The sequence below is a fragment of the Glycine soja genome, chromosome 11 (genome assembly GCF_004193775.1).
Source record: "Glycine soja cultivar W05 chromosome 11, ASM419377v2, whole genome shotgun sequence".
NCBI lineage: Eukaryota > Viridiplantae > Streptophyta > Magnoliopsida > Fabales > Fabaceae > Glycine > Glycine soja.
The window spans coordinates 2,407,470-2,431,914 of NC_041012.1; the positions used below are offsets into that span (position 1 = coordinate 2,407,470).

At 35.4% G+C, this 24,445-nt stretch overlaps 4 protein-coding genes across 4 annotated transcripts; 2 read left to right on the top strand and 2 right to left on the bottom strand.

Annotated features, from left to right (window-relative positions):
* Positions 1-631: 631 nt before the first annotated feature.
* On the top strand, positions 632-5,578 carry LOC114377197 (putative glucuronosyltransferase PGSIP8). Its single transcript, XM_028335614.1, has 5 exons — positions 632-1,235; positions 3,354-3,612; positions 4,111-4,312; positions 4,397-4,544; positions 4,737-5,578. Exons 1-5 carry the CDS (start codon positions 970-972, stop codon positions 5,278-5,280), a joined length of 1,419 nt encoding a protein of 472 aa, XP_028191415.1. The 5' UTR covers positions 632-969; the 3' UTR covers positions 5,281-5,578.
* A 2,400-nt stretch (positions 5,579-7,978) lies between these two features.
* LOC114375038 (probable pectinesterase 68) lies at positions 7,979-11,335 on the top strand. Its single transcript, XM_028332775.1, has 5 exons — positions 7,979-8,414; positions 8,554-8,743; positions 9,659-9,865; positions 9,931-10,169; positions 10,944-11,335. The coding sequence occupies exons 1-5, from the start codon at positions 8,131-8,133 to the stop codon at positions 11,098-11,100; spliced, it is 1,077 nt and encodes a 358-aa protein (XP_028188576.1). The 5' UTR covers positions 7,979-8,130; the 3' UTR covers positions 11,101-11,335.
* Positions 11,336-13,793: 2,458 nt separating this feature from the next.
* On the bottom strand, positions 13,794-14,490 carry LOC114374548 (40S ribosomal protein S30). Its single transcript, XM_028332209.1, has 3 exons — positions 14,339-14,490; positions 14,110-14,247; positions 13,794-13,998 (listed from the first exon to the last, which is right to left on the bottom strand). Exons 1-3 carry the CDS (start codon positions 14,340-14,342, stop codon positions 13,952-13,954), a joined length of 189 nt encoding a protein of 62 aa, XP_028188010.1. The 5' UTR covers positions 14,343-14,490; the 3' UTR covers positions 13,794-13,951.
* Positions 14,491-15,299: 809 nt separating this feature from the next.
* On the bottom strand, positions 15,300-24,203 carry LOC114377001 (protein transport protein SEC16B homolog). The gene is made up of 13 exons (XM_028335360.1): positions 22,020-24,203; positions 21,543-21,863; positions 21,031-21,150; positions 20,835-20,957; positions 20,528-20,695; positions 20,259-20,384; positions 20,041-20,175; positions 19,467-19,594; positions 19,105-19,213; positions 18,710-19,018; positions 18,468-18,602; positions 18,080-18,378; positions 15,300-16,471 (listed from the first exon to the last, which is right to left on the bottom strand). The coding sequence occupies exons 1-13, from the start codon at positions 23,790-23,792 to the stop codon at positions 15,979-15,981; spliced, it is 4,239 nt and encodes a 1,412-aa protein (XP_028191161.1). The 5' UTR covers positions 23,793-24,203; the 3' UTR covers positions 15,300-15,978.
* Between the last annotated feature and the right edge of the window lie 242 nt (positions 24,204-24,445).

Below are 24,445 nucleotides of genomic sequence, written 5' to 3' on the forward strand. Positions count from 1 at the left end.
ATTATGACCCATAAATTATAATCACAATATAAAAATAAAAATTACTATGGATAGAGCTGAAATTGAAAACACCTTTGTTTCTATCTTTGTGTGTGCGTGTGATGTGTGGTTTAAAACGCAGGATTCTCGTTTTGAATTGTTAGATTTCCCCCTCACTAACACATTTTAATTGAAAAAAAAAATGGAATTTGGTTCCATTTCACTATTCATACTCTTATACGTGAACGACAAATAACTGTTTTATTTTTATGACACTTAATAAAACTATACAGGACTATAAAAATATTAAAACAAATGAAGAAAATAAAGTTTTTAATAACCAAAGTCTAAGATGTATTAATCTAAAATTAAAAAATAATTGATCGGATCATCGAATTAATTCTAATTGAAAAAATTTCATCATTGATATTATAAATTGTCCGGAAGTAATTCGTAAAGATGTCTTGACCTGTGTACCAATAAAACGCAAGATTTATAAAATCAAAATTGTCAGCACAGATTAGATGAAAAAATACTTTTGAGGATTACAAGATTTATAATTCAAAGACATTTTTTTTACCGAGAGATAACACAAATATCTGCTAATTTAACAAGTACTAATAGCCAGCACACTTTTTGTACATATCTAAACCTGTGTTTATCCCCTTGAGGATTACAAGAAAAAAGAATATTACATAATGATGCCAAAATTAAAATTTATTGTTATCTTAGAAATGTAAGTTCGGTCGCATGTTAAAACTTTATTTTCTTGAGTTGATTCGTTGGTTCCGAGTGTGATCTACCGTGTCCGGCCTAGCTAGCTACTACCATTTAAAAGCTGGTACTTCTGCCTCTCTCAGCTTTGTCCTCATTGATTGTTGATGAAAAAGTCCTCTCTCTCTCTCTCTCTCTCTCTCTCTCTCATAAAACCCCTTCGCTTCCTACTCCTCCACCTTTTCCAAGTTGCATTCATTCTTTGGTTTGGGCGAAATGGGTCGCAATGCAGCAGCAGCGGCAGCTTCTCTGAGATGGTCAACGACGTTGCTCTTGTTGTTATTGGGCCTAGTAGTAGGGACCAAAGCGACGTCGTACAGGAGGAACGCGTACGCGACGATGATGTACGTTGGGACGCCCAGGGACTACGAATTCTACGTTGCCGTTCGCGTCCTTCTAAAATCTCTCTCCAAACTTAACGTCGAAGCCGATCTCGTCGTCATTGCTTCCGTCGACGTCCCTCTCCGGTGGATTCAAGCTTTGTGAGTCTCTTTCTTACTTTCCTTCCCCAACACAACACACTTTCTTTTTCTTTTTCCTTTTTCTTAATATTTATATTTTATATTTTTCGATTTATTCCTTGGTTTACGGCGTAGATTACAATAGCGTTTCCTTAGAATTACATAATCTAGCTGTTTCCGATGAAGCCAGAGCCTTCCTTCAGTAATGTAGTCACATCACAGCTCGCCGTATTTGGGGTTTTTGGGAATATGCCTTGGAATAATTGAATTATATTATTATTATTATTATTAATTTATTATAAGCTAATGTAATTAATTAGTAGATTAATGTCCATTGACCCAGTGAAGGTTGAATTAAAATCCCATTCCCTGCACTGTCCGGTCTAGTTGAAATCCAATTAATTCCTTTCTTAAATACTAGTATGAATATTTCCAAATTTATTAACTTAAATGAGGGTTATTTAATTGAGAAAACACTCTGTATATATATTGTATGTTATCTCTCTATAAGTGATCATGTATGATAATGTTTTTTAAAATTAAAAAATTCTACTGACAATGTTTTTTTTATTGGTTCACAGTTTGAATTTTTTTATATGACAATGATTTTATAATTGATTGACAGATAAAATTTTGAAGAACGTTAATAATATATTCTTTGTAAAACATTTTCTATTATTAATTAGTTTTTAAATTAGAAGAGAGGGCAATTAAATAGTAAGCAGAAGTTATTATTTTTAATAAATTTGAGTGAATGATTAAAAATATATTTATAAGAGTAGTATGTTGTTAGTATTTTTTTTATAGAATAATGTGTAGAAATTAGAGATTAATTAATTTATGTTAGCGCGTTAAGTACAAAAGTTACAAAGGAAGGACGGTTTCAACGAATTGTTTGTGTAGTGTTTGTAGCCGTTTTTGGTGGCACCAACCAAACAGTTACAACTAGTATTATTGTATGACCACCTGATCACTCCAGTTTCATTACATCAGGGGACAGGGGAGGCTGGTGTGGTGGGGTTTAGGACGGTGAACCTTCATTTCATAATTTTTTAACTAATTTCTAATTCATTTGTTACTATTGAGTGGTGTTGATTTTTAAATTTGTCATCAATAGTACCATTATGAGCGATATTCCCCCCTAAATGTTTATTTCTCCATCGGATTTATTTATTTTACATCAAAAGACCATGACTTCAACTTAGACTTTTTTCTCCTTCAGCTTCTAACATTTTTTTTATTGACTTTCTTCTCCTCTGGTCAATCAACAATCATCAATCAACAACATAGTTGTCTATTGTCTGTGATTTATATAAAACTGTCTAGGTGTTGACATATGTCAATTTTTAATCTAATTTTTTCGAACATTAGTTATTATATTGTTTTCTTTTTAGTATTTACAGCGGGAAGAAATTGATTTTACTGCTTTAATTTTCTTCTCCAGCCGACCACGAGATTGTTGATCTAGTATCTCTTTCAAATTTCGTTTTTAATAATTTTCTAAAATTTAAATAAATGAATAACCGATGAATAATACATTTCATATATTTTTGAAAACATAAAAGTGTCAATATTTCTATTTGATAATTAAAAACGAATGATGAGAATTTGCAACTAATTTATTTATTTTTGAGTAATGTTGCATCGTCATCTTGTAATGTTCTCTCGTTCATCTTCTTAATGTTTTATAGAAATCTTAAATAAAAATAAAAATTCATTTAATATCTAGAAGATATAAAAAATGCATAATGTTTTTATATTAAGAATACTAGCATAAATTGTTCTTCGTTTTTACTTTTTACTGGTAAAAAATTGGACTTGGAGAAGGCTTGAATATCCCTTTGCCTAATAGTGAAGTTACTTTCACTATCACCAACTAGTCAAAGCAATTCTTACTCCCTCAATGGCGGAATTACATGTTACTTTCACGAATTTCCTGAACTGCCCATAGTTTTTCCATTTTTAATTTTCAAAACTATAGCAGTTCTGTGATGCCCCAGTTTAATTACGGAAGCACACTTTGATACATCCAATCAGCCAGCCAATTTTATGAGAGTAGGCCACACACTTTGTTGTTTGGTCGGTACCCTTGCCATTATTGAGTCGGGGAAATTAATAACCACTGTTTGGTTTTATCAGTGAAGAGGAAGATGGTGCAAAAGTGGTAAGGGTGGAAAACATGGACAACCCTTACAAGCGTCAAGATAATTTTGACAAGAGATTTAAATTATCTTTGAACAAACTCTATGCGTGGAGCTTAGTGGACTATGACAGGGTTGTCATGCTGGATGCTGACAATCTCTTCCTTCAAAACACAGATGAGTTATTTCAATGTGGACAATTCTGTGCGGTCTTTATCAATCCCTGCGTCTTCCATACCGGCCTCTTCGTCTTGCAGGTAACAATATTTACCTATATACTAGTGTATAATGTTCTGAATACAATGTAACCGATTCCATAATCCATACACACTTCATTATGTATATCCATTAACCACTAGGATTGCCTTAGTGATAGGAAGTTGAGATAGATGTACGAGGACTAAGATTTGATTTTTAGTACCACCATTGTACAGAAAAAAATTATATATACCCATTTGTTTTATTTTAAACTTTCGTTTCTTAAGAAGGAAAATTAATAACCAACTTCAAATTTTGCACGGGTAAAAGCATTTTTACTCTGATTTCTTATGCACACCAAAAAAATCTTCTGTGCACTTAAAAGTGTAAAAATTTGTCCAATCTTCATCATGATGATAAGTTTGTTGATAATTACTATGTTTTTAATTGATAGATAGATAATGTGAAAAAAATTATATTGATAATACATAAAAATTAGTTCTTTCACCATCATAATTGACCCGTGTCACATGGGTTCTAATATTTTATACTGGCAGCCATCAATGGTCGTGTTCAAGGACATGGTTCGTGAATTACAGAATGGGAGAGAAAATCCAGATGGTGCAGACCAGGGTTTTATAGCTAGCTACTTCCCCGAGTTGCTTGATAAGCCAATGTTTCATCCACCTTCAAATGGCACCAAGGTTGATGGAACATATAGGCTTCCTTTAGGTTATCAAATGGATGCTTCTTACTACTGTAAGTTCTTTGAATAAATATATTTTAAAATAAACTTTTGAATGGTGAAATCTAAGTTTGTACTGATATCCTTCTTGACTACAGATCTTAAACTTCGCTGGAGCGTACCCTGTGGACCAAATAGTGTGATCACATTCCCAGGGGCACCATGGTTGAAGCCATGGTATTGGTGGTCATGGCCTGTTCTGCCATTAGGCCTCCAGTGGCATGAACAACGCCGTCAAACTTTAGGGTAAGTTCAAAGGGTGCTAATCAGTTTTGGTGTTCTCTAATTTTATTAAGAGTTTCTAACACAAAATCATTAAGGGGGTCAATACCTGAAATCTTGAAGTGTATCCATGTAACATCATGTTCATTTTTTTTAATTAGTTTTTCTTGCATTATGAAAGCTATTGTGAAATTGACCCATCATTGGTTGGGGCAGGTATGGTGCTGAATTGGCTGTGATACTTATCCAATCTGCAATATATGTGGGAGTAATAGCAATGACGCGTTTGGCAAGGCCAAGCTTCTCAAAGCTATGTTATAGGCGCTCTGATAAGAGCATCACCCTTGTTCATAACAGCCTCAAATTAGTAGCTTTGTGGTGCATCCTTGCTGCTTACGTAACACCATTCTTTATCATTCCTCACACGGTTCACCCTCTTCTGGGTTGGATCCTGTATTTGCTTGCTACTTTTGCACTTTGCTCAATTGCAATCAATATCTTTATGCTACCAATGTTACCAGTTTTGGTACCATGGCTTGGAATTGTTGGGGTCCTTATGGTCATGGCATTTCCTTGGTATCCTGATGGGGTAGTGAGAGCACTGTTTGTCTTTGCTTATGCCTTCTGCTCTGCACCATTTTTGTGGGCCTCTATGGTGAGGATAGTTCAAGGTCTTCAGTTATCTCTAGAAAGGGAAGCTTTTCTGCCAGCAAGATTGGGAGAGTCTTCGCCAAATTCATGGTTTAACAAGTTATATTGAGCTGTCTAGTTGGGCACACCAATACAAGGCTGGGACAAAGAGGGACCTTCTTGGCAAGCTCAGCAAACATAGAAGGGAGCATGATACATTAAATACCAAACATGCCAGTAAGGCTTCACAATGAATCCAATCAACTCAATTAGTTTGAAACTTGACTGGTTAATTTGTTGAAGTTGGTGGATGAATTAAAGTAACTCAATTTGAGTTGAAAATTCAGCTCATTAAACAAATGGGCTGATCTTGAATCATGTATAGTTAGTTTGGTTTGATTGTTATATGAAAAAAATATTTATTTTAATTTTGCTTATGTTGAATTTATATTATTAATTTTTAAACTAAACTCGTGATTATTAATATTATATTATAATATAAATTTATTTTATTTTTTATTAAAATAAAAAATTGAAGCAAAATACTGTTTTAATTTTAATAAGATTTAAACCGTATTAGTATCTTGAGGGTCAATTAAAGTGTCTTAAAATTAGTTGCATGTAAATATCGTGAACCAAGTCACCGTGCAGGAAGGTTGGGATCAAATTGTTTACATGCCAAATAAGGGAGGATGCTAGAGATAGCATAGTCGTTATTGTTATCATCTTACAACAGAGCCAAATTGATCATGGGGCGAGATTAGAGGTGGGTGGTACGATCCCAAACCCGTCTTGCTTTTACCAATCAGAAAAAACTAAAGTTTGTACTCGAATTCAATCAATTGAACTTTCCCCATTAAAATTGAACTGAGATTAGATAAATTTAATTATCATGCCTATATAACACCAAGTGCAATGAAAACATATACCAGTTGCTTTTGTACCAACTGTGGAAGTGGTTGATTATTCTTATAATTGATCTTCCTTTTCCTTTATTTGCAAAAGAGGGAAGAAATATGAAGGAAAAAGTATTTCAAATTTAAATTTTTATTTCGAAGAATTTTCTGTCCTCTTAATTTTCATTGTGATTACATAATAGAAAATATATATATTTTACGTCTGTTTAGTGTTCAACATATTTTCATTCAATGTGTTTTTTCTTAATAAGAATATTTTATCTTTAATAATATCAAATGATTTATTATTTTATTTTATTATGTTAGTTGAAATATTTAATTAATACATTGTTGATAAATATTTTATTATTATTTTTATATGAATTAAACTCTTACAAATTTATGAATTGAAAACTCTCCGATTTAATAACTTTAGAAATAATTAACATTTCAGGTATAGAATAAAATAGCAATTAAAGAGAAACTTCCCTATCGAAAAAGAAACTCCAATGAAACTTTCAAAAGTTTATAAACTCTCTAATTATCTCACTATATTTTCAATAGAGAAACTCACACGTTCCAACTAACAAATGCTATGCAGAGGTCCCAACAACGATAACAGCACTAGTGTGGCTAACGTTTTTGCAGTTGCAGAAGTTAGAACAAGAAAGAACCAGGACTGCACAGCACCACGTCCACGGTGGCTCCCTTTCCGTGAAACTCCAATCACCATTGTTTTTTCTTTTCCCGCCATAATCATTATGAATGGCTTTTTACAAGTTTGGGGAAAATATTGTCTCATTGCCCCCTTTCTCCTCCTAATGCGTAAACTGAAAGAGAGAAGACGGGGTTCGGGCCCCAACGTTCAAAAAATTTTGTGGTCTCGCAAACGGAGGGTGGGGCCCACTTGTCTGGGACTTCAAAGGTAAAAAACGTTGATGAAAAAAATATTATTTTATCCATGCCTGGACCATCATGTGTCATGATCACATAACATATTACCCCCACCCAAATGACCGTTTGAAACACCACGTAGATGCTATCCATGGACAGGAAAGATAAGACTATCTATTAAGAAAATTACTAGTTGAAAAGGACGACTGAATCTTATGAATGGACCCCATTATATCGAGCATAATAAAATATTCGTGACATTCACCATCTTATTAGGAGGTGGATTGTCAATTGTGGTTCTCGCATTTGATAGATATATCATGTACATTATTCTGAGTAATCTTAGTTAGAAAAATTGGCCCGTGAGGGGCCGTAATTGATGAACCGAACAAACAAAATGGAAGCTACAATTGTTGTTGTAATTATCACATGCGCTTTAATTTATACTTATAGCATCATCAGTACATGCAACTGCATCCCACCTTTGACTTCGAAAACGCAATCGAGTAGAGCATGTAAAGAGTAAAGGAATAACAACAACAAAAAATGAAAAATGACTAGCTCACATACTAAAAAGGGAATGCTAAACTAAATTAAAACAGTAACCACTTAAAAGAATTATTTTCCTTTTACAAGCATACGATCGACAATAATAGTAGTACTATACTTTTCTATGAATATGAAGATTGCAGATCGAGCCAACTAGACGTGATTAACATTAATCACCAGCAATTATTGCAGTTGAGAGACATGCTAGTACCTAGGTGGTATCTTTCTTAGATATACCAAACCAAAAGGAAGACAACCCAATAGTTTTAGAGCTCAAGATTTTGTATGCATATTACCGCAATGCCAACCAATAAAAAATTTCCAAAAGGCTATATACATAAACAATTTTTAGCCTCCAAAAGCAGCAGGTAGTAACCCCAGTAAAAATGACCGTTGGAAAGACCATTATTTTTTTTCTTGAAAAAAAAAAAAAAAAAACACCTACCCTTATAACAACTAGTCACAATAGAGCCAAATAGTCTCTTACTATAAAATACAGAAAGTGCCTCTCTCTATCTTCTCTGGCTTTTTGGTTGCACGCTGCACATATTCCTCCAATATTTTAAGAATTCCCATACAAATATAAACACTGTCTCCGCTATTTCTTCAACATTTGTTCTCTCCGCGTTCGATGCTATCTAATGGCTTCTTCTTCACTCTTGGTGTCACTGCAAGTAGCGCTTGTGGTTTTCACTTGCATATTCCATGCAGCAACAGTGACATGTGACCGTAGCTTCAAAATATTCTCTTCTATGAACAACTCCTCCAAGAGTAGCCACCATTGGATTGGACCCATCGGCCACCGCAAAATCACCGTTGATGTTAACGGTGGCGGGCACTACCGGTCCGTCCAAGACGCCGTCAATGCCGTCCCCGACAACAACAGAAAGAATGTCCTTGTTCAAATCAACGCCGGGTGCTACAAGTATATATATACTCCTACTATAAAAAGTTCATTAATTAATTATAATCATAGCTGATAGATATGTTAGATGATTAGTACATATATATTTTCTATGTTTGATGGGTGATGTTACGTAGTATTTTGTTTGGCATTGGTGCAGAGAAAAGGTAGTGGTGCCCGTGACGAAGCCGTACATAACATTTCAGGGCGCGGGTAAGGAAGTGACGGTGATAGAATGGCATGATCGAGCCAGTGACCCCGGTCCCAGCGGACAGCAATTGCGTACTTACAGAACCGCTTCTGTTACAGTTTTTGCCACCTATTTTTCTGCCAGAAACATCAGCTTCAAGGTACCTATACTATATACTATATTTATTTCTTCGGTCTTGCACAATGTCTCCCTTAAAAATACTGGTTAACTGACTAAAAAAAAAATTGTTTAAATTATAAAAAAAACTTTAAAATTTTATTAATAACGATTTTACAGTTTTTCATTATTTTATTTTATTTTTTTAATTCCTCGATTAACATTTGCTTTATTTTTTAACTATAAATTATCCTAAATATTTTAGGATAAATATGTATTTTGATTACTGAAAGTATAAAATAATAATAAATTAATTCTTAAAAAATTAAAAATTTAAATTTAATCTCTAAATACATAAAAAAATTACATATTAATCCTACAAATAGTTTAATAACTTAATCACCCAATGATATAGAACTATTATAACTTAATAACAAATAACTAGTCTTTAAAATTTATAATTTAAGATGAAATTAATTCTAAAAAATATAATTTATTTTTTAGTATTATAATTTAATGAAAAAATTAATACTCTCACAAAAATGAGTATTTTAAGTGGGTGGTAACATGGAAGCACGAAAGGGAGAGGGACCAAAGGAACTATTATGGCCTGTATGTATTCCTTAAAAAAAGTCAAAAACAAATTGTCTTCCTTGACCCAAAGTTCAAGACACACACAACTGGAGTCCATGCATCCGAGTAAAGTGTTTCATCTTTTCAGCTTTGCCTAGTTAATCAATATGAACCGTAAAGCCAACTTTTTTTTATAATTTAATTTCTATATATTTTATCATCACATAACTCATGGCATAGTAAGAATTTCTCTTGTTTTTCTTAATTTTGTCTTTCGACACTCATGTACATTAAACCTTTTGGAATGAATGTATAGCTTGACAATGCATAAAGCAATAAATGAATGAATGGGTTTATGTTAAAATAGTGAGATGCATGCATGCAGAACACAGCACCTGCACCAATGCCGGGGATGCAGGGAAGGCAAGCGGTGGCGTTTCGAATATCCGGCGACAAAGCATACTTCTCCGGCTGCGGTTTCTACGGTGCACAAGACACCCTGTGCGACGATGCAGGCAGACATTACTTCAAGGAATGCTACATTGAGGGATCAATCGACTTTATTTTTGGGAATGGCAGGTCAATGTACAAGGTACCTCCTACATTGAAAATTCATAAAGTAATAATTACATAAATAAAGTAATAATTACACGGCAGGATTGCGAGCTGCACTCAATAGCGACGAGGTTTGGTTCCATAGCGGCCCACGATAGGAAGGAGGCAGAGGAGAAGACAGGGTTCGCATTCGTAGGATGCAAGGTGACAGGAACGGGTCCGTTATATGTGGGGCGAGCAATGGGACAGTATTCCAGAATTGTTTACTCTTACACATATTTCGATGATATCGTTGCACATGGCGGTTGGGATGATTGGGACCATGCAGACAATAAGAACAAGTAAGCAATTACCTCTATCCAACTTTCTCCATATTCACCACCTCATTTATGTTTTCAAATACTCCATCAACGTTTTGACAGAACAGAACAGATAAACCGTTCATTCCTTTCCTCTCAAACACTGTACTATGATTTTGTAGATGCACTCGTTATATATCATGTCAAATTGTTAATAGACCAAGACTTAAATTAAACAAAAAAAATAAGTATATACATAAGACCCAATACTGGTTTGACTAATGGACATGAGGATTTCTCAATCTCCCTATAGGGTTCTCAATCTCTTTCGGCTCTGGTACTATTGTACATGAGGATCGGGAAAACGGCACAAATTGTTGCATCGTAATGCATGCAATCATAGCCTCTAGGAAATTATAAGTCAAAGCAAACAACCAATAAACAATTGTCCCCGAAAAACGCAATCATGGAAGGGCATTGTTGAATGTTCTCGTTTTGGGAACAGATGCAACATTGTCAATTAATTGCGGCGTGAAAATTTGAGGAATCTTTAGTTCCAATTTATTAGGAAAAACTTTTAAAATGGAGTATTCGTTGTAGAATTTTAAATGCAGTATAAGCAAAATTTACTAATCCAAAAAATAAACCAAATCTTGAACAGAAGGAAAATCTCTCTACAAAGAACGTGAAGGAAAACCAGAATTCTTCTTACATATATTTGTAGCGAATCAAAATTCACTAAAATTTAACATTGATCACTGTATGATTACTTTGGTGAAGATATGAAATGACAATGGTGTTTTTGGGATCATATAGGACTGTGTTCTTCGGAGTGTACAAGTGCTGGGGACCAGGAGCAGAGGCTGTACGTGGAGTCTCATGGGCCCGAGACTTAAATTTCGAATCTGCTCATCCATTTATCAGGAAGAGTTTCGTCAATGGGAGACACTGGATCGCGCCATCTGATGCTTAATTAGTCATAACGTTTTTGTTAACTCACTCACCCTTTATACAAGTGGACAAAACAATTTACATTCAAATTCCATAACCATTGTTGCATCCTTCATTCATTTGATTTTGTCAATATAGGAATTCATTTTTCCCTCTTTGTAAAATGGCCGAAACACCTTCTTTCCATGATTTTTTTGTTGAATATTCATTTATCACCTCCAAATGTAGGGAATAAATCCACTATTATAATGACTCAATTTTTGTTTTAAATTTAAATAGAGTAAATTATACTCGCATGTTTTTCTCAAATTACACTCGATATTCCTCTTTTTTTTTTGTTTACATTACTTTTACCCTCTTCTGTTAATGTTGTTACCTAACGTCAACTGAAATATGTGAGCAGACGACATTATCATAACATCTTTGTTAAATGTTTTTTGATTGAGATATTATATCAAACACCTAGTCATAAAAAATAAATATTTCTAAGAAAGAAGTTAAAAACACAAACGCAGCAACCAAACGACTCAACATGCACAAAAAAAATTGAACTAAAAAAAAGAAGAAGAAAAAGATGTTAACATATGCGTACTAACAAATTGGGTTCACGTCCAACACAAAGTTGAATTCACATTCAATTAGAGGGGAAAAAAAGAATAAAAAATGTTAAAATATTTTCAAATTGAAAATGATGTGATATCTTTTATGGAATTAAGAGGAAGAATATAAGTGTATTTTAGATATAAATTTTTATTAAAAGACATGTGACCAACATATGTATACTTTCTATTAAATTACTAAAAGGTTTTTAGGGTGAAAAAAGGAGGAATGCCAAATACAATTTAGTTAATCATTTAAATATGATATGGATATGAAATTAAATTCTGATGCGATTTTTCAATGGTGTTGAGCTGAATATTTTCTGAGGTATCTATGACATAAACCCAGTACCCTATCCTTCATAGCTTCTTCACTTGAAAAAAGAAGCAGCAGAGAGGATTTTTACAAATCAGACTGCCATTTTATTTGCAAGGACGAAATTTTACCTATACATATTTTTAGGAAATGTGCCTAATGTTGGTAACGAAGCAATACAGAAATTTTAGAATACCAAATTGTAAGTCTAAAAGACGGATTTGAGAACATTTCCTAAATAATTCAGTTGATTATAGTAGAAAATTTCACCGACTGTAGAGATTGGAAAACTGCAGATATTTTAGGTGAATTAGGAAAAGTAGGGGGGAACTGATTTATAATATCTTGGTTGATGAAGTTTTGGATAAGTCGAATATACCTGAACCTATTTTTCATCTATAATAACTAAATTCAATTTGTAAGTTAGCATTTCATTTCAGTAACTTTTTTTATCAGGGAAAAATAATATATGCATTAATCTGCACTCCATAGCCGTAAAATAAATGCCATAAAATAAAAATGTGACTATACACTCTTACAAAAAAGAGAATAACATCCCGTAATATATATATACTCTTAAAATAAAATTTATATTCAATACAAGAATTGAGATAAATTTGAAGTTGTTTTGCTTTAAATAAAATAATATATACATAAAATTTTAGGCTTAACTATATTTTTGTACTCTAAACCTTTATAAAAATTGATTTTTAATCGCTAATTTCTTATTCTCAACTACTTATTAAGATTTCTAATCCCTAAATTTTTGTTATACGATGATCAAGGTCTCTAAACTCTTAAAAATTTGAATTTTAATCCCTGGTCATAAGTTTGAAACCATTGTTTTTATATATTTAATGGAATTTCAAAGACTAAAAATCTTGATAAAAAAACATTGAGGAACAATAACCGTTCAAACAAAATTATAGAGACTAACAATATTAATGAAAAAAAATCAAGAAACCTTAACCGTCCACAAAAATTTAAGAACTAAAAAGTGAATTTAAAAAACAGACTAAAAACTTAGTTAACCAATAATGTTCATTTACCAAATACAGCATCATTAAGCATAGAGGATCTGCGCACTCTAAAACCAAGTTGAGAAATGTTGACAACATATTTCTGAGGAATGAAATTTACATAGATCCTACTAAATGTGAACCTAATTCCCCCTACAGACTGAAATCCGTGTTACCAAACCAACGAAACTCACATAAATTCAACCAACAGGATACTGTGTTGGAAAGAATGTCAAGAAGAATGTTACGTGTATTACGCAAAACCAGTTTCACAAACCCACAAAAAACCGTGTGTTTATTGCAATCGTAAACCCTCGGAAAGCACACAACATATGCACAAATTGATATTTGCTGAAATACTAATAAAGGGGCGCCACGTCCAGCATATGATGAACTCACTATGTGAAATTAGGAGACATTCAGTGCCGCCGAATTTAAAAACAGCAGACAAGCAATTGAAGTCACAGGTTGAGACTTAAAATGTAAATATGAAAATCTTCTACGAGAATGCAACATGCATTTGCACCTGAGCATCCAATATAGAGTTGGTCTACTACAGAAGCAGGTGGCATAACATTCAGTAGCTAGAAACTTGAATTTCATATTTTGTGTCTATTTATGTGCAACAATCTCAAGGCAGAAGTCACCTGCTAAAATAAACTTTAATTTCATATTTTATGTCTAGTACACAAAGGCTTTGTTTGAAGAGTGCATCAACGTGAAACGACAGATTGTTTAAACCAACACAGAAACACCATATTCTTTAGCAATCGAACCGAGCAAATGAACTTAGAAATAGAATTAGAATTGTATTCAAAATTTCTAGTTTGATATTAAAGCTAACAAAACCCGTTCACAGAACACAATCAAAACATACAAATTAAAGACAAGAAAGATAAATCAAATATAGAGTAGTGACATATTCTTTAAGCCTCAGCCTCACTTCTCAGACGAGTTAGGTCCCCTCTTCTTGCCGAATCCCACCACTACAACAACAAAAACCAAAATCCCTCATAAGAGGCAGCATAATTTTCCATTTTTTTCTAACAGACATACAATTATCCAATAGAAGCGAAAATTAGGGTTTAGAGGAATACCGGCGGTGACGAATCGGCGATTATACTGCATCCTCTTGTGAGCGCGGCCACGTGGCTTCTTCTTCTTATCCTGCTTGGCCACTTTTGGGGTTTGGCCTCTAACCTTACCGGCACGTGCAAGTGATCCGTGAACTTTACCTGCAAATTGCGTTTTACATGTTATTCTTCGTGCAAAAGATAGGGAAACACTACCAATATCATGTCTAATTTTTGAATAACTCAAATTTACCCATAACTACGACGATGAATTTCTCTGCTGATTACTCTCTTTTCGCTTCGATCACTTGCTGCTGCGGCTGGGTGCAGGTACAGAACAGAACGAGATCGCGAATAAGTTCTACTATTAGTATTGCTAGGGTTTAGGATTAGGGCTGCGGGCTCAAATATATCCAAAGTAAATGGGCCTTGTTGGCCTTTACTTCATTTATTGATCAAATAAAAAAAGGCTAAAACCATTTCTCAATTAATTTTTACTTCCCTGTCCAATTTAGAGGTGAAAAAAGCTTTTATACTAAATTGTTTTTAACTTAATAACTTCATTTTTTATATAATAAATTTTTTTATTTTTTCCTGTCCCTTTCTTCTTCTCTGTGAATCAAAGAAAGTGTGCTTCTCTTTTATTAAAATCTCTTTGGATTAACAGTAAATTATTGACTACAGTATATCAAATTCTCAATTTTGGGTATATTTTATTTTGTATTTTAATCTAATTAGACTCTAAACATAAAATATGGAGACTAAATTTACAGGGAAAAAAATTATAAGTCCATTTTCCACCATTTATTTTGGTGTTACGTCACAACTTTTCACCATTTATGTTATATTATGTGTTTCTAAGGACTAAAAAAATTTATTTTTTTTCAATTTGGAGAAGTAAAAATGGATTTATCCCAAATTTTAGGAAATAAAAAATAAGTAATCCGATATAAATTATTTTACATTTTTTAGTAATTTAAAAATATTTAATTAAATATATTTAATACATTAAAATAATGTCATGAATGCGTTATAAACAATCCCTTGTAATAAACAGAAAGAGTAAATTAAATTAATTAAAAACAAAATTTAGACAATATTTTTCACATTGTTTTTAATTAGATTTAAAATTCTACCTTAATTATCTGCATAATAAAAAGAATGCATTAAATATTTTAAAGATTAACTAAAATAAATAACTGATATAAAAAGAATACTAAATAAGAAACTGTATCTAAATTTTATCGATTATGTACCGTTGTAGGCTTAATACTACTCAAAATACATTGCAAAATAATCGCCGGCGACCAAATTCACCTCACCTCATCCCTTTTGCCCCATCATCTCATCATATACAATGTGAACTAACGAATACACTTCCAATTGAGGCCAAAGAGCATGATTCAGAAAATTTAATACCATTTAATCGATAAATACAGAAGGAACAAAATTATATTTCACAATTGCATACACTATTCTTTTGTCCGTGATCTGTTGAGGTCATCTTTCCTCGTGGGGCGTATCCTTGTTTAATAAAATGAACAAATGAGTCGTACTACTCACCTAAGCAGGTGGTCCTATCCTTTGTTGTGTGTCACACCAGTTCCATAATCCGGAGATGGTGTCCACTGTCATCTCCCTTGGCATTTAAGAAGAAAAAAAACACAGCCATACATCACAAGGTTGGGAGTCGAGGACTTAAAAAAATACTGAAAAGAGGATGGGAAGGGAGAAGGGGTAATAGATATCTGTTGTTATTCTCAGATCTGTTTGTGTGAACCCCATCTGATGTGTACCATTCGGTACATCCAGAGAAATGCTGCAGAAGCAGGGACGTCCCAGCTATTCTGAAGATCAAAAACAAAGTTTGATATTTACAGCTTGAGCATGTGCTCAAAGTTCAACCTCTTGAAGATCTTCTGCATAGCTGCTACTTTTCACATGTGTACGCATTAAAGATTCATCAGGCATAAATCTTGACGAGGGCATACCCATTTTTGGAGGGGTAAATGAATCATTAAAACTCCCACTCCATGAAGATGTTCGACGTGAATGAGGCAAATGAGAGTTACTTCCTTCTGTTGCTCTCTGGTTTGAGATGTTACCCAAACTTGGAAACCTTTGTATGGTTGTTGATGATACTTGTTTAGGGGATTGGTATGACCACCACTCATTTGTGGCAGATGTTGAAGGATCTTCATTTGTCGCACTATCTTCTTGCTTGCTTTCCACTATAGCCTCCATTGTCTGCTCATTTGATGATGGTGCAGCAGAAGGAATGAAAAACTTCGCATTGGCAGCAACAGCCGGTTTCACGGATGGAACAGAAGGGGACCGAAACAAGTTTGCAGAGGTTCCACCACCTTGGTTGAAGGTGTCAACATACCTGTATTATCCATAAAACATTTTCATCAATATTATGCCTTTCAAATTTTGTTTATGACTGAGAGACTGATGAATAAGAAAAATTTCCTTGTTTCTGGAAACTGAGCCAGTTGCACAGAATATCCAGACACCACAACTAATATGGGTGAGTGGAATAGGTCTTGCACGGTGGGAAAATATTTTTGAACCGAATGATTAAAATGAAGGGTTAGATGTGTGAGGGTACATCAGAGTGAGAAAGTAGCATATAATTTTTTTTTCTTTTAAATAAAATTGAAATTATAAACTTCAAAATACAGCCACCATCTTCTCCGATCTCAGCCACTACCTTCTCCAACCTCAGCCACACCAGGACCTACTGCTCCACACATTCTCACATTTTTAAGCCATGACTATTTCAATACTTGCTTCAAAATTCATCTCCAAATGGCCCAAATAATATATTGGTGAAAGGAAGCAAAAAAAATTATTCACAATTGTAACATCAAATTTCATCACAAAAATAACCAAATTCCATTAAACAAAATCATTAATTAAAAAAAAGAGTAAAAATCAACATCCGTGTATCTTTACAAATCTTGCTTCTTCCTAGTTTTTCTACTCAAGAAACAAGTTGCCACAATAAATATAACCACAACAACCTGCAACAAGAAAAAAAAATGAACCAAAATAATGGAAATGCGTTGATGACAAGGGTGAGTGTATTTTCGCTTCAATTTTGCATCTCTGCTTCGGATCTGTGACTCACATCTCTGCTTCAGATCTGCGTCTTTGTTCGCATCTCCGCTCTGGATCCACGTTTTTGTCTCTGCTTTGGATTGGCATCTGAGGCTTGGCTTTTGCTTCGGATCTCACGTTTGGGTGGTGGAGCATGGTGGCACAGCCGCCATGATGACTGTTTAAGGTTGTGGATACGGAGGAAAGGAAAAGAAAAAGAAAAAAGAAGAAAGAGAGAAAGACCCTTTTGGAGCTAGAGCCCGGGTCACCGGTGAACCTGGAGAGGGAGGTGAGGACTGAGGAACAATAGGAAGGTGGGGAAGCTGGTCGGAGTGCAGTCCAGAGAACGTGAAAGGGAAATGGAAAGGGAAAGGGAAAGGGAAGGGGAAGGTTACACTGCATTAAAAAAAAACAATTATATTGTACTTTTCTCATCTAGAGCCCCCTCACTCATCCAACCCTTCATTTCAATCGCCCAGTTGAAAATTATTTTCCCACCGTGGAAGACCTTTATAGGTCTTGCACGTTAGATGCCATCATATCCAGAACCCACAGGTTCTTCCTCATTTCCTTTCCTTTCTTTTCATATGTACTATTTTTAAGATAAATTTAGTTAGGCCTACAAGACAATGCTTATCCAAACAAAAGAAAAGATATATTACATTTTAAGATTCAACTACTATGCTAGCTCGGCCTTTTTCTAGGTGCTACTATTCTTACAGTTCTTTAAAGGTCTTCGATTTCAAACTTTATAATCTAATAGGGAAACCAATGGAAGGTCCACTTTACAATGGTTAACAGCTAACAAGTATGCCTAAAAACAAAGTTGACCCCTACCTGCAATTATAACACATAAATGATCAATAGACACACAAAAAAATTAAGATGTTACCTTGATCGAACACCCAAACGACCCCGGGCTGAGAATTGATTTGCGCTGGGTGGTATCAGCGGCATCCCGGGACTAAGTTCAAGGCTAGAAGTTCTTATGCTAGAGCCCTCAATAGGAGGTGAACTTTCAGTTTTCAATGCAGATCTCAAGTTGTATTCAGTTGAACCATTCTGGAAAGCAGCAGTTGTTGGAGGCGGTGTCAGAGCAGCAGCTTCTTCAGCTGGAACTTCAGCACCTTCCTCCACCCATCTCTTCAGCTTCTCATCATAATAGAACTTATTTTTGTCACCCAATTTAGCCTACATATAGTGTAGAACAAGAACCATTTGAACAGGCACAGTCAGAAGCACTGTTGTGAATAAAAAGAAAATAAAACAACTAATTATACCTGTCGACCAGAGCGAGGTTTCAAGACTAGCCCTACTGTCTTTTGCAAAAGTTGTGAGCCAAAACCAAATCGGGAAAAGCGAGATGTACCCCCTGATGCCTGGGGTTTTTCTTGTGCATCAGGTGACGTCGTTTCCTGTGATACATCAACCAGAACTTTTCCATCAAAACTTTCAAGTAAACCAAAGACATGCAGAGCAAGGTGAAAATCTTCACAGTACACCTTTCATAGTACTCACACACCTGTCTTGGGGTTCTACCAAAATCTGGCTCAGAAACACTCCTATTAGGCTTTCCCATTCTATTATTGTCAGCTGTCCACTCACTTATGGGTTCCATCGAAGCAGATGGAGCCAACGACATTGTTGATTGGCTAGAGGATACTCTAGGTGCCATATTTTGGTATTGTTTTTCACTTCCATGAACAGTTCCTGCTGATGACGAAGGAGCAGGCGGTGGTAAACCACCAACAACTCGATGTGCAGTGCTATCAAAAAAGTTGAGCAATTTGCCAACTAATTTTGCAGGAGCTAAATTTGCAGCATATCCACCCTGAACATTAATCAACAAAAATATTACAAGTGTCAACTATCAAGACTATCAAAATAATGAAGATTTAATGAGGGACACGAAAGTACCTGTTGGTGAATTCTAATCCTCTCCTCAAGAGATAGTGCTAACTGCTTCCATGACTCTACTTCTGGAGCACGGCCAGTTTTCAAGGATTTCAGTAGTGCTTGGCAGTACCTGAAATCAAATAACAACCAGCGTTATCAATAGCGGATGGTGGAACACGGCGGAAGGGCAAAATTCTGCAATATAAGCACACCATTGCAGCCTATGGCACAGCCATAGCAGGCCTCACTTCACAAATTGCCTATGGTGGTTAACAAAAAAAACACCATGGCAACCATAGCGCCACCATTTAACAACATCGCTAATAACAATAAGAGATCATATAAAAAGTAATCACAATTAAAATAAGGTTACATGAACTTACTTCAGTGAGTCTGAAACCTTCCCCACTTCAGCTAGCAAAAATGCATATATAAGCTTATACGGCTGAAATGGATGCAAAGTAAACTGAGAGTTTCCAACCACCTTTGAATATTCATATAACTCGGTCCTCTGTCCAAATACCAATCAGGTAAGATGTTCGAGTTATTCAATAACCACATCATGCAACATGCTGAATCATATTGAACATGTTGTGTTTAGAAAGCAACAGATCCTGAGGTGGCACAAGTATAACATGCAGATGGGTCATTTAAAAAGCTCACAAAACAAAAGGTTAAGTAAAAAAAAAAATCATTTCATTTGAAGATAGACCTAGAAATAAAGAGAGAACTAGAAATGGAAAATACCATCTTTTAAGCATCTAGACAAAATAACAAAGATAGTACAGAATATGAAACAGCCTAATCAGAGTCAGAGAGAGGCAGAGCTTTTGGCAGATGTACATTTAACAGAAAATCCACAATATTTTGTGAGAAAAGAACTCAAGGAATGTACATTTAACAGAAAATCCAAATTTTGTGGAAGAAGCAATTTAAGAACAACAGACTTCAAATTACCTGGATAGCCTCTGGACTAGCATAAGTTCGAGGACATTTCCAGTGATCTGCTCCAATTAGACAGAGTCTTGCGCTATCTGAGTATGACTCGAAATTTGCTTCAGCAACTAAATAGCAGATGTGTGCGGCAGTAATCTAAAATAAGTGTCTTAAATGAGAAGCAGAATGGAAAGAGTACAAAAGTCATTAAAGAAGATAAATAAAAGACAGAACTGTACCTCACTTCTTTCCTTCCACAAGCAATCACCAAGGTGAATAATTACAAGTTCATCATCTTTGGTTCTGTTTGCAGTTATTACAGCCAGATTCTCCTCCCAATCATCAAGCATGCCATTGGATCCAACCTAAAATGGCAAAGCAACACCTAAAGATTGAGCTTCCAAATGAATTAGAAACTAATAACCTTTGAAACTATTGAAGCAATGTAACAATACATCTGGATTGCATATATTTTGCATGGCTTCTTAATTTATCCTATTAGGATTACCTGTGAAGACTGCTGAGCCATATTAGAAGCACCAGGATGCTCACTAATTGAGGTATCAGTAGAGAAAACTTCAGCAGGTTGCCCAGCAATTAGAAGGCATAATGTGCGCAAAGGTGACCCTGCAATCAGCTGGCGAAGTGCCATTTGCTTCACTGTATCAACATAGAACTGCAAGCCAAATATTCACCAAATTCAACCCCCAACAAAGGCCATATGAGAAAACAACTGTAATACCTCAAAGGGACTGTCTGGTCAAGGCATGAAATATCAGCAGAGAATTAAACAGCCTAAAAAACTGACATCTGACCTGTTCGCCAAGTTGTGAAGCAAGAACAAGTGCAGGTCCCCACAATTGTCCTTCTTGTGCACACTGTAAAGCCTCCTTCTTTTTGCCAGAGACAAGAAGATTTTGAACTTCAAGAGCCATTGCCTATATCAATATCAAAATCAGCCAAGGGTACAAAATCTTGGGACTGGAAACAGGTAAAGAGTTTAGTACACACCCTCATTTGTCCTTCAGAAGGCAAATTTTGCAAGCAGTGGCTTGGCATCCCATATTGAGTGCCACTCATCTTGGCAGATGCAAAAAGTTTTGCAACTGCTGACTCAGGAGTATCACTTTCCTGTATCAAATACAAACAACAAAACAAGTGAATAACAGAATAGGATTCAATCCATGAGGAATACTATTCATGCGGTAATATGATTCAGAATCACAGACTATCTAGAGTCATGATAAGTGAAGTCAACAGTGATTTTAGCCAAAGAAAAGAGAATAGAGCACAACAGACATTTGCAAAGCAATTATTAATTATAATGTCATAAACTGCTCCAAACAGAAGTGATTCAAAAGTAGAGAAATAAAGGACAAATATCATCTACATCGACATGAAACAAAAATTGCAGCATAGCAAACATATAACATCTCCAAGATATCCATTGATGAAAGTTAACCTAAACTATACAGTTGACACTGTTTACATTTGGAGGGGGGGGAGTTGAACACGTAACTTACTTTTAGTATGGTGTCCGTACCAAATGGAGAACGTAGCTTTCCATAATGTTGACAACCGATTTTAAGCAAGGAAAGAAGGAGTCTCAACCTTTCACCTTTCTTATAATCCATGTCAGGTGATTCGCAGTGTGCAATCCTCTCATCTAACCATTTGTACAGTTCCTTACTTCCAACACTCCCGCCAACCAACGGACCTGGGAATGATTGCTGGCTCAGAGCATGGAAATAGTTACTGGTGTTATGTCTGATGCTCAAAGAATCCATATTTCCCGTGACAACTTCAATCAAGTTCAACACAGAAACAGAACCTTGTACAGAATCCTTCAGATATAAATGAATTTACAGTGTTAATCATTTTGATAAATCACTCATAAGAAAGTAGACGATAAAAAGGAAACAATATTGAGCAACCTCAAAGCCTTTCGGAAACCAGATAAAGCAAAAAATCAAAACTCAAATGAGGAATCAAGAATTAACCTGGCTTCCGTATGATGAGCTCAAAAGATTAGGATCTTTCATTATGATGAGTTTTCCCCCAAATCCAAAAGTTACCAAAGCATGAGAAGGACGTCCAGCTGATGATCTCCCAACATGAGGGGCATGTGAATACTGATGCCCACCCTGAATTGATTGTGGAGAATAACTGAGGGGTTTTTCATTTTCAGTAAAATCATTTGAAAAAACTTTTTGTTCACTAAACTTTGTGGTTGAATAATTAAACTGTTGAACAGTGTCCCCAGTAGGGCCAAAGCTTTGTGGTTTAAAAGTTCCATTAGCAAAACCACGATCATGGTTTACTCTATTGTACAATGCAACGGATCCAAAAGAACTAGAAGTATTTTGTTGATGTTCGTTCACAGAAATACTTGAACCATAAGAATGATTAATCTGTTGGTTGCCACCAGAAGTTATATTATCCCCTCGTATAGTGGCTGACCCAGTTGTGTACATCTCAAAACCCTGCTTATGGTTAGTGCCATACAAACCACTCCAGCTGCCATCTACAGCCTGATTATCAACGTCCCGTTGTCCATAATTATCAGCTTGGCTGTATTCACTATACAAACTATGATCATTGGGTGAGAATGTATTGGCAGAAGCATTCCCATTTTCATGTCCATGACCAGAAGACTGGATGGTTGAATTATAAGTTTCCAATGAACGCCATTCTTGGGCAATTGTGTCATAATACCAACCAGGATACTGAGGATCAAAAACCATATGCTCTGGATACCCATGATTCCCTTCTGAAACCTGACTCCAGCTAGACACATTTTTAGTAGTGCCAGTTTCAGCTAAAGTTCCTGCAACAGATTGAGCAGTTTGCTGCATGTAAGAGATCTCTGTTTTCCCATCAGAAGCGGCACTCGAATCCACAGCTATATTGGCTTCAGAGCTTTGCTGAGTAGTGGCTGTTGCTCTATAGCCATCTATTTGATACCATTGCCCGGTTTTGTAGTCATACTTCCAGCCAGGATAAAGATCCTCCCAATACTGACTACTACTCAGATCCTGTCCATTTGTGTGTTCTTCTGAAGATGCAACATAAGTTTCACCTTCTTGATACTGTACATGATTAACTGAAGCATTTAACCCATCACCTTGCCTGTTTGTGTGGCTTTCTAAAGATCCATCATAACCTTGACCCTCGTGATATTGCACATAATTACCTAAGGCATTTGAGCCATCATTTTGAACTTCATTACCTTGCTTCACCTCACTACTTAAATTATCGTACACATTCCCCGTAAAATCCCCAGACTGATCTCCCAATTCACTGAAAAAGTCAGAATATGATCCAAACCCGCCGCCTCCATTCAAATCAGCATGAAAAGAATTCCAACCCACCTCCTTAACCTCAGAACTACTGACTTTATTGCTCGTGCCTACAGCTGAAGCGGACCTGACTTCTGATCCCACCCCAATCCCATCCTCACCGGGACCCACCTTACTATCAAACCCAGCTGAACTAGAGGAGGGCAACGAATTCCCCTCTTGTTCAAATCCTGCATCGGATTCCACTGTACCCAATCCCCCTTTGACTTCAACACCACTCACAGCAGCATCAGAATTATCAAATGCAGCAGCATCGACATCATTGATTCCCAGATTTGCAAATGCTTTAGCCTCATCGGAATCATCCCCTTCATCATGGCCAGACTTATGAGGCTCCATATCATCCTCAACAAGTTTATTAAAGAAATCCTCATCCGTCTGATCCTCCATGTGAAATGGAGGATTCGAAGCCATCGACCAAAAACCCTAACCCTTCACCGATTCCCCTCGATCCCACCAAAACACGCTCAATTAACCTCAGATTTCACCTCTCGCAATTTCTAATCTCAACCTCAGAGCAAAACCTCGAGATCCAAAACGAAAATTCGCGAAGCTACTGCTCCCTCGAAAGCTAAACATCGAGTACAACGTGCAATAACCAAAACAGATAACAAGATCTGGGAATTCAGAAACGCACGCTATCCAATAACCAGAAATCAAGGAAAACGTACCCGGAATCTGCAAAACCTAAGACTCAATTCAACAATACAACTGTGCGATCCATGTTCTCAATCTTGCAGGCAACCACAAAGAGAACATTTGGAGAGAGGAAAAGCCCTCGATTTCGCAATTTGCACTCACCATCACCAAGAACACAATACAAGTACGTTTTTCAATTTTAGATATTTATTTTTTATTTATGATAAACAGTTTACACTGTAATGTAAAAATATTTTAAAGTTCTTTAAGATGAAAATTATGGATTAAAAAGATGAGAGATTAATAAAAAAAATTAAAATTTCTATCATTAAAAAACTTCTTAAAATAATTCAAACATAATTTACGATGGGTTGATCATTAATGACTCAGACATTAAATTTTTAATAATTAGTATTTTTTTTCTTTGG

Coding starts and splice junctions, on each gene's coding strand:
- LOC114377197 (XM_028335614.1), top strand. CDS start 970: ATGGGTCGCAATGCAGCAGCAGCGGCAGCTTCTCTGAGATGGTCAACG. Junction 1,236..3,353: donor CTCCGGTGGATTCAAGCTTT/GTGAGTCTCTTT, acceptor TGGTTTTATCAG/TGAAGAGGAAGATGGTGCAA. Junction 4,313..4,396: donor AATGGATGCTTCTTACTACT/GTAAGTTCTTTG, acceptor TCTTGACTACAG/ATCTTAAACTTCGCTGGAGC.
- LOC114375038 (XM_028332775.1), top strand. CDS start 8,131: ATGGCTTCTTCTTCACTCTTGGTGTCACTGCAAGTAGCGCTTGTGGTT. Junction 8,415..8,553: donor ATCAACGCCGGGTGCTACAA/GTATATATATAC, acceptor GCATTGGTGCAG/AGAAAAGGTAGTGGTGCCCG. Junction 10,170..10,943: donor CATGCAGACAATAAGAACAA/GTAAGCAATTAC, acceptor GGGATCATATAG/GACTGTGTTCTTCGGAGTGT.
- LOC114374548 (XM_028332209.1), bottom strand. Junction 13,999..14,109: donor TCGCCGATTCGTCACCGCCG/GTATTCCTCTAA, acceptor TTGTTGTTGTAG/TGGTGGGATTCGGCAAGAAG.
- LOC114377001 (XM_028335360.1), bottom strand. CDS start 23,792: ATGGCTTCGAATCCTCCATTTCACATGGAGGATCAGACGGATGAGGAT. Junction 21,864..22,019: donor GCTCATCATACGGAAGCCAG/GTTAATTCTTGA, acceptor TTATATCTGAAG/GATTCTGTACAAGGTTCTGT. Junction 20,696..20,834: donor CTTCACAACTTGGCGAACAG/GTCAGATGTCAG, acceptor TTTGGCTTGCAG/TTCTATGTTGATACAGTGAA.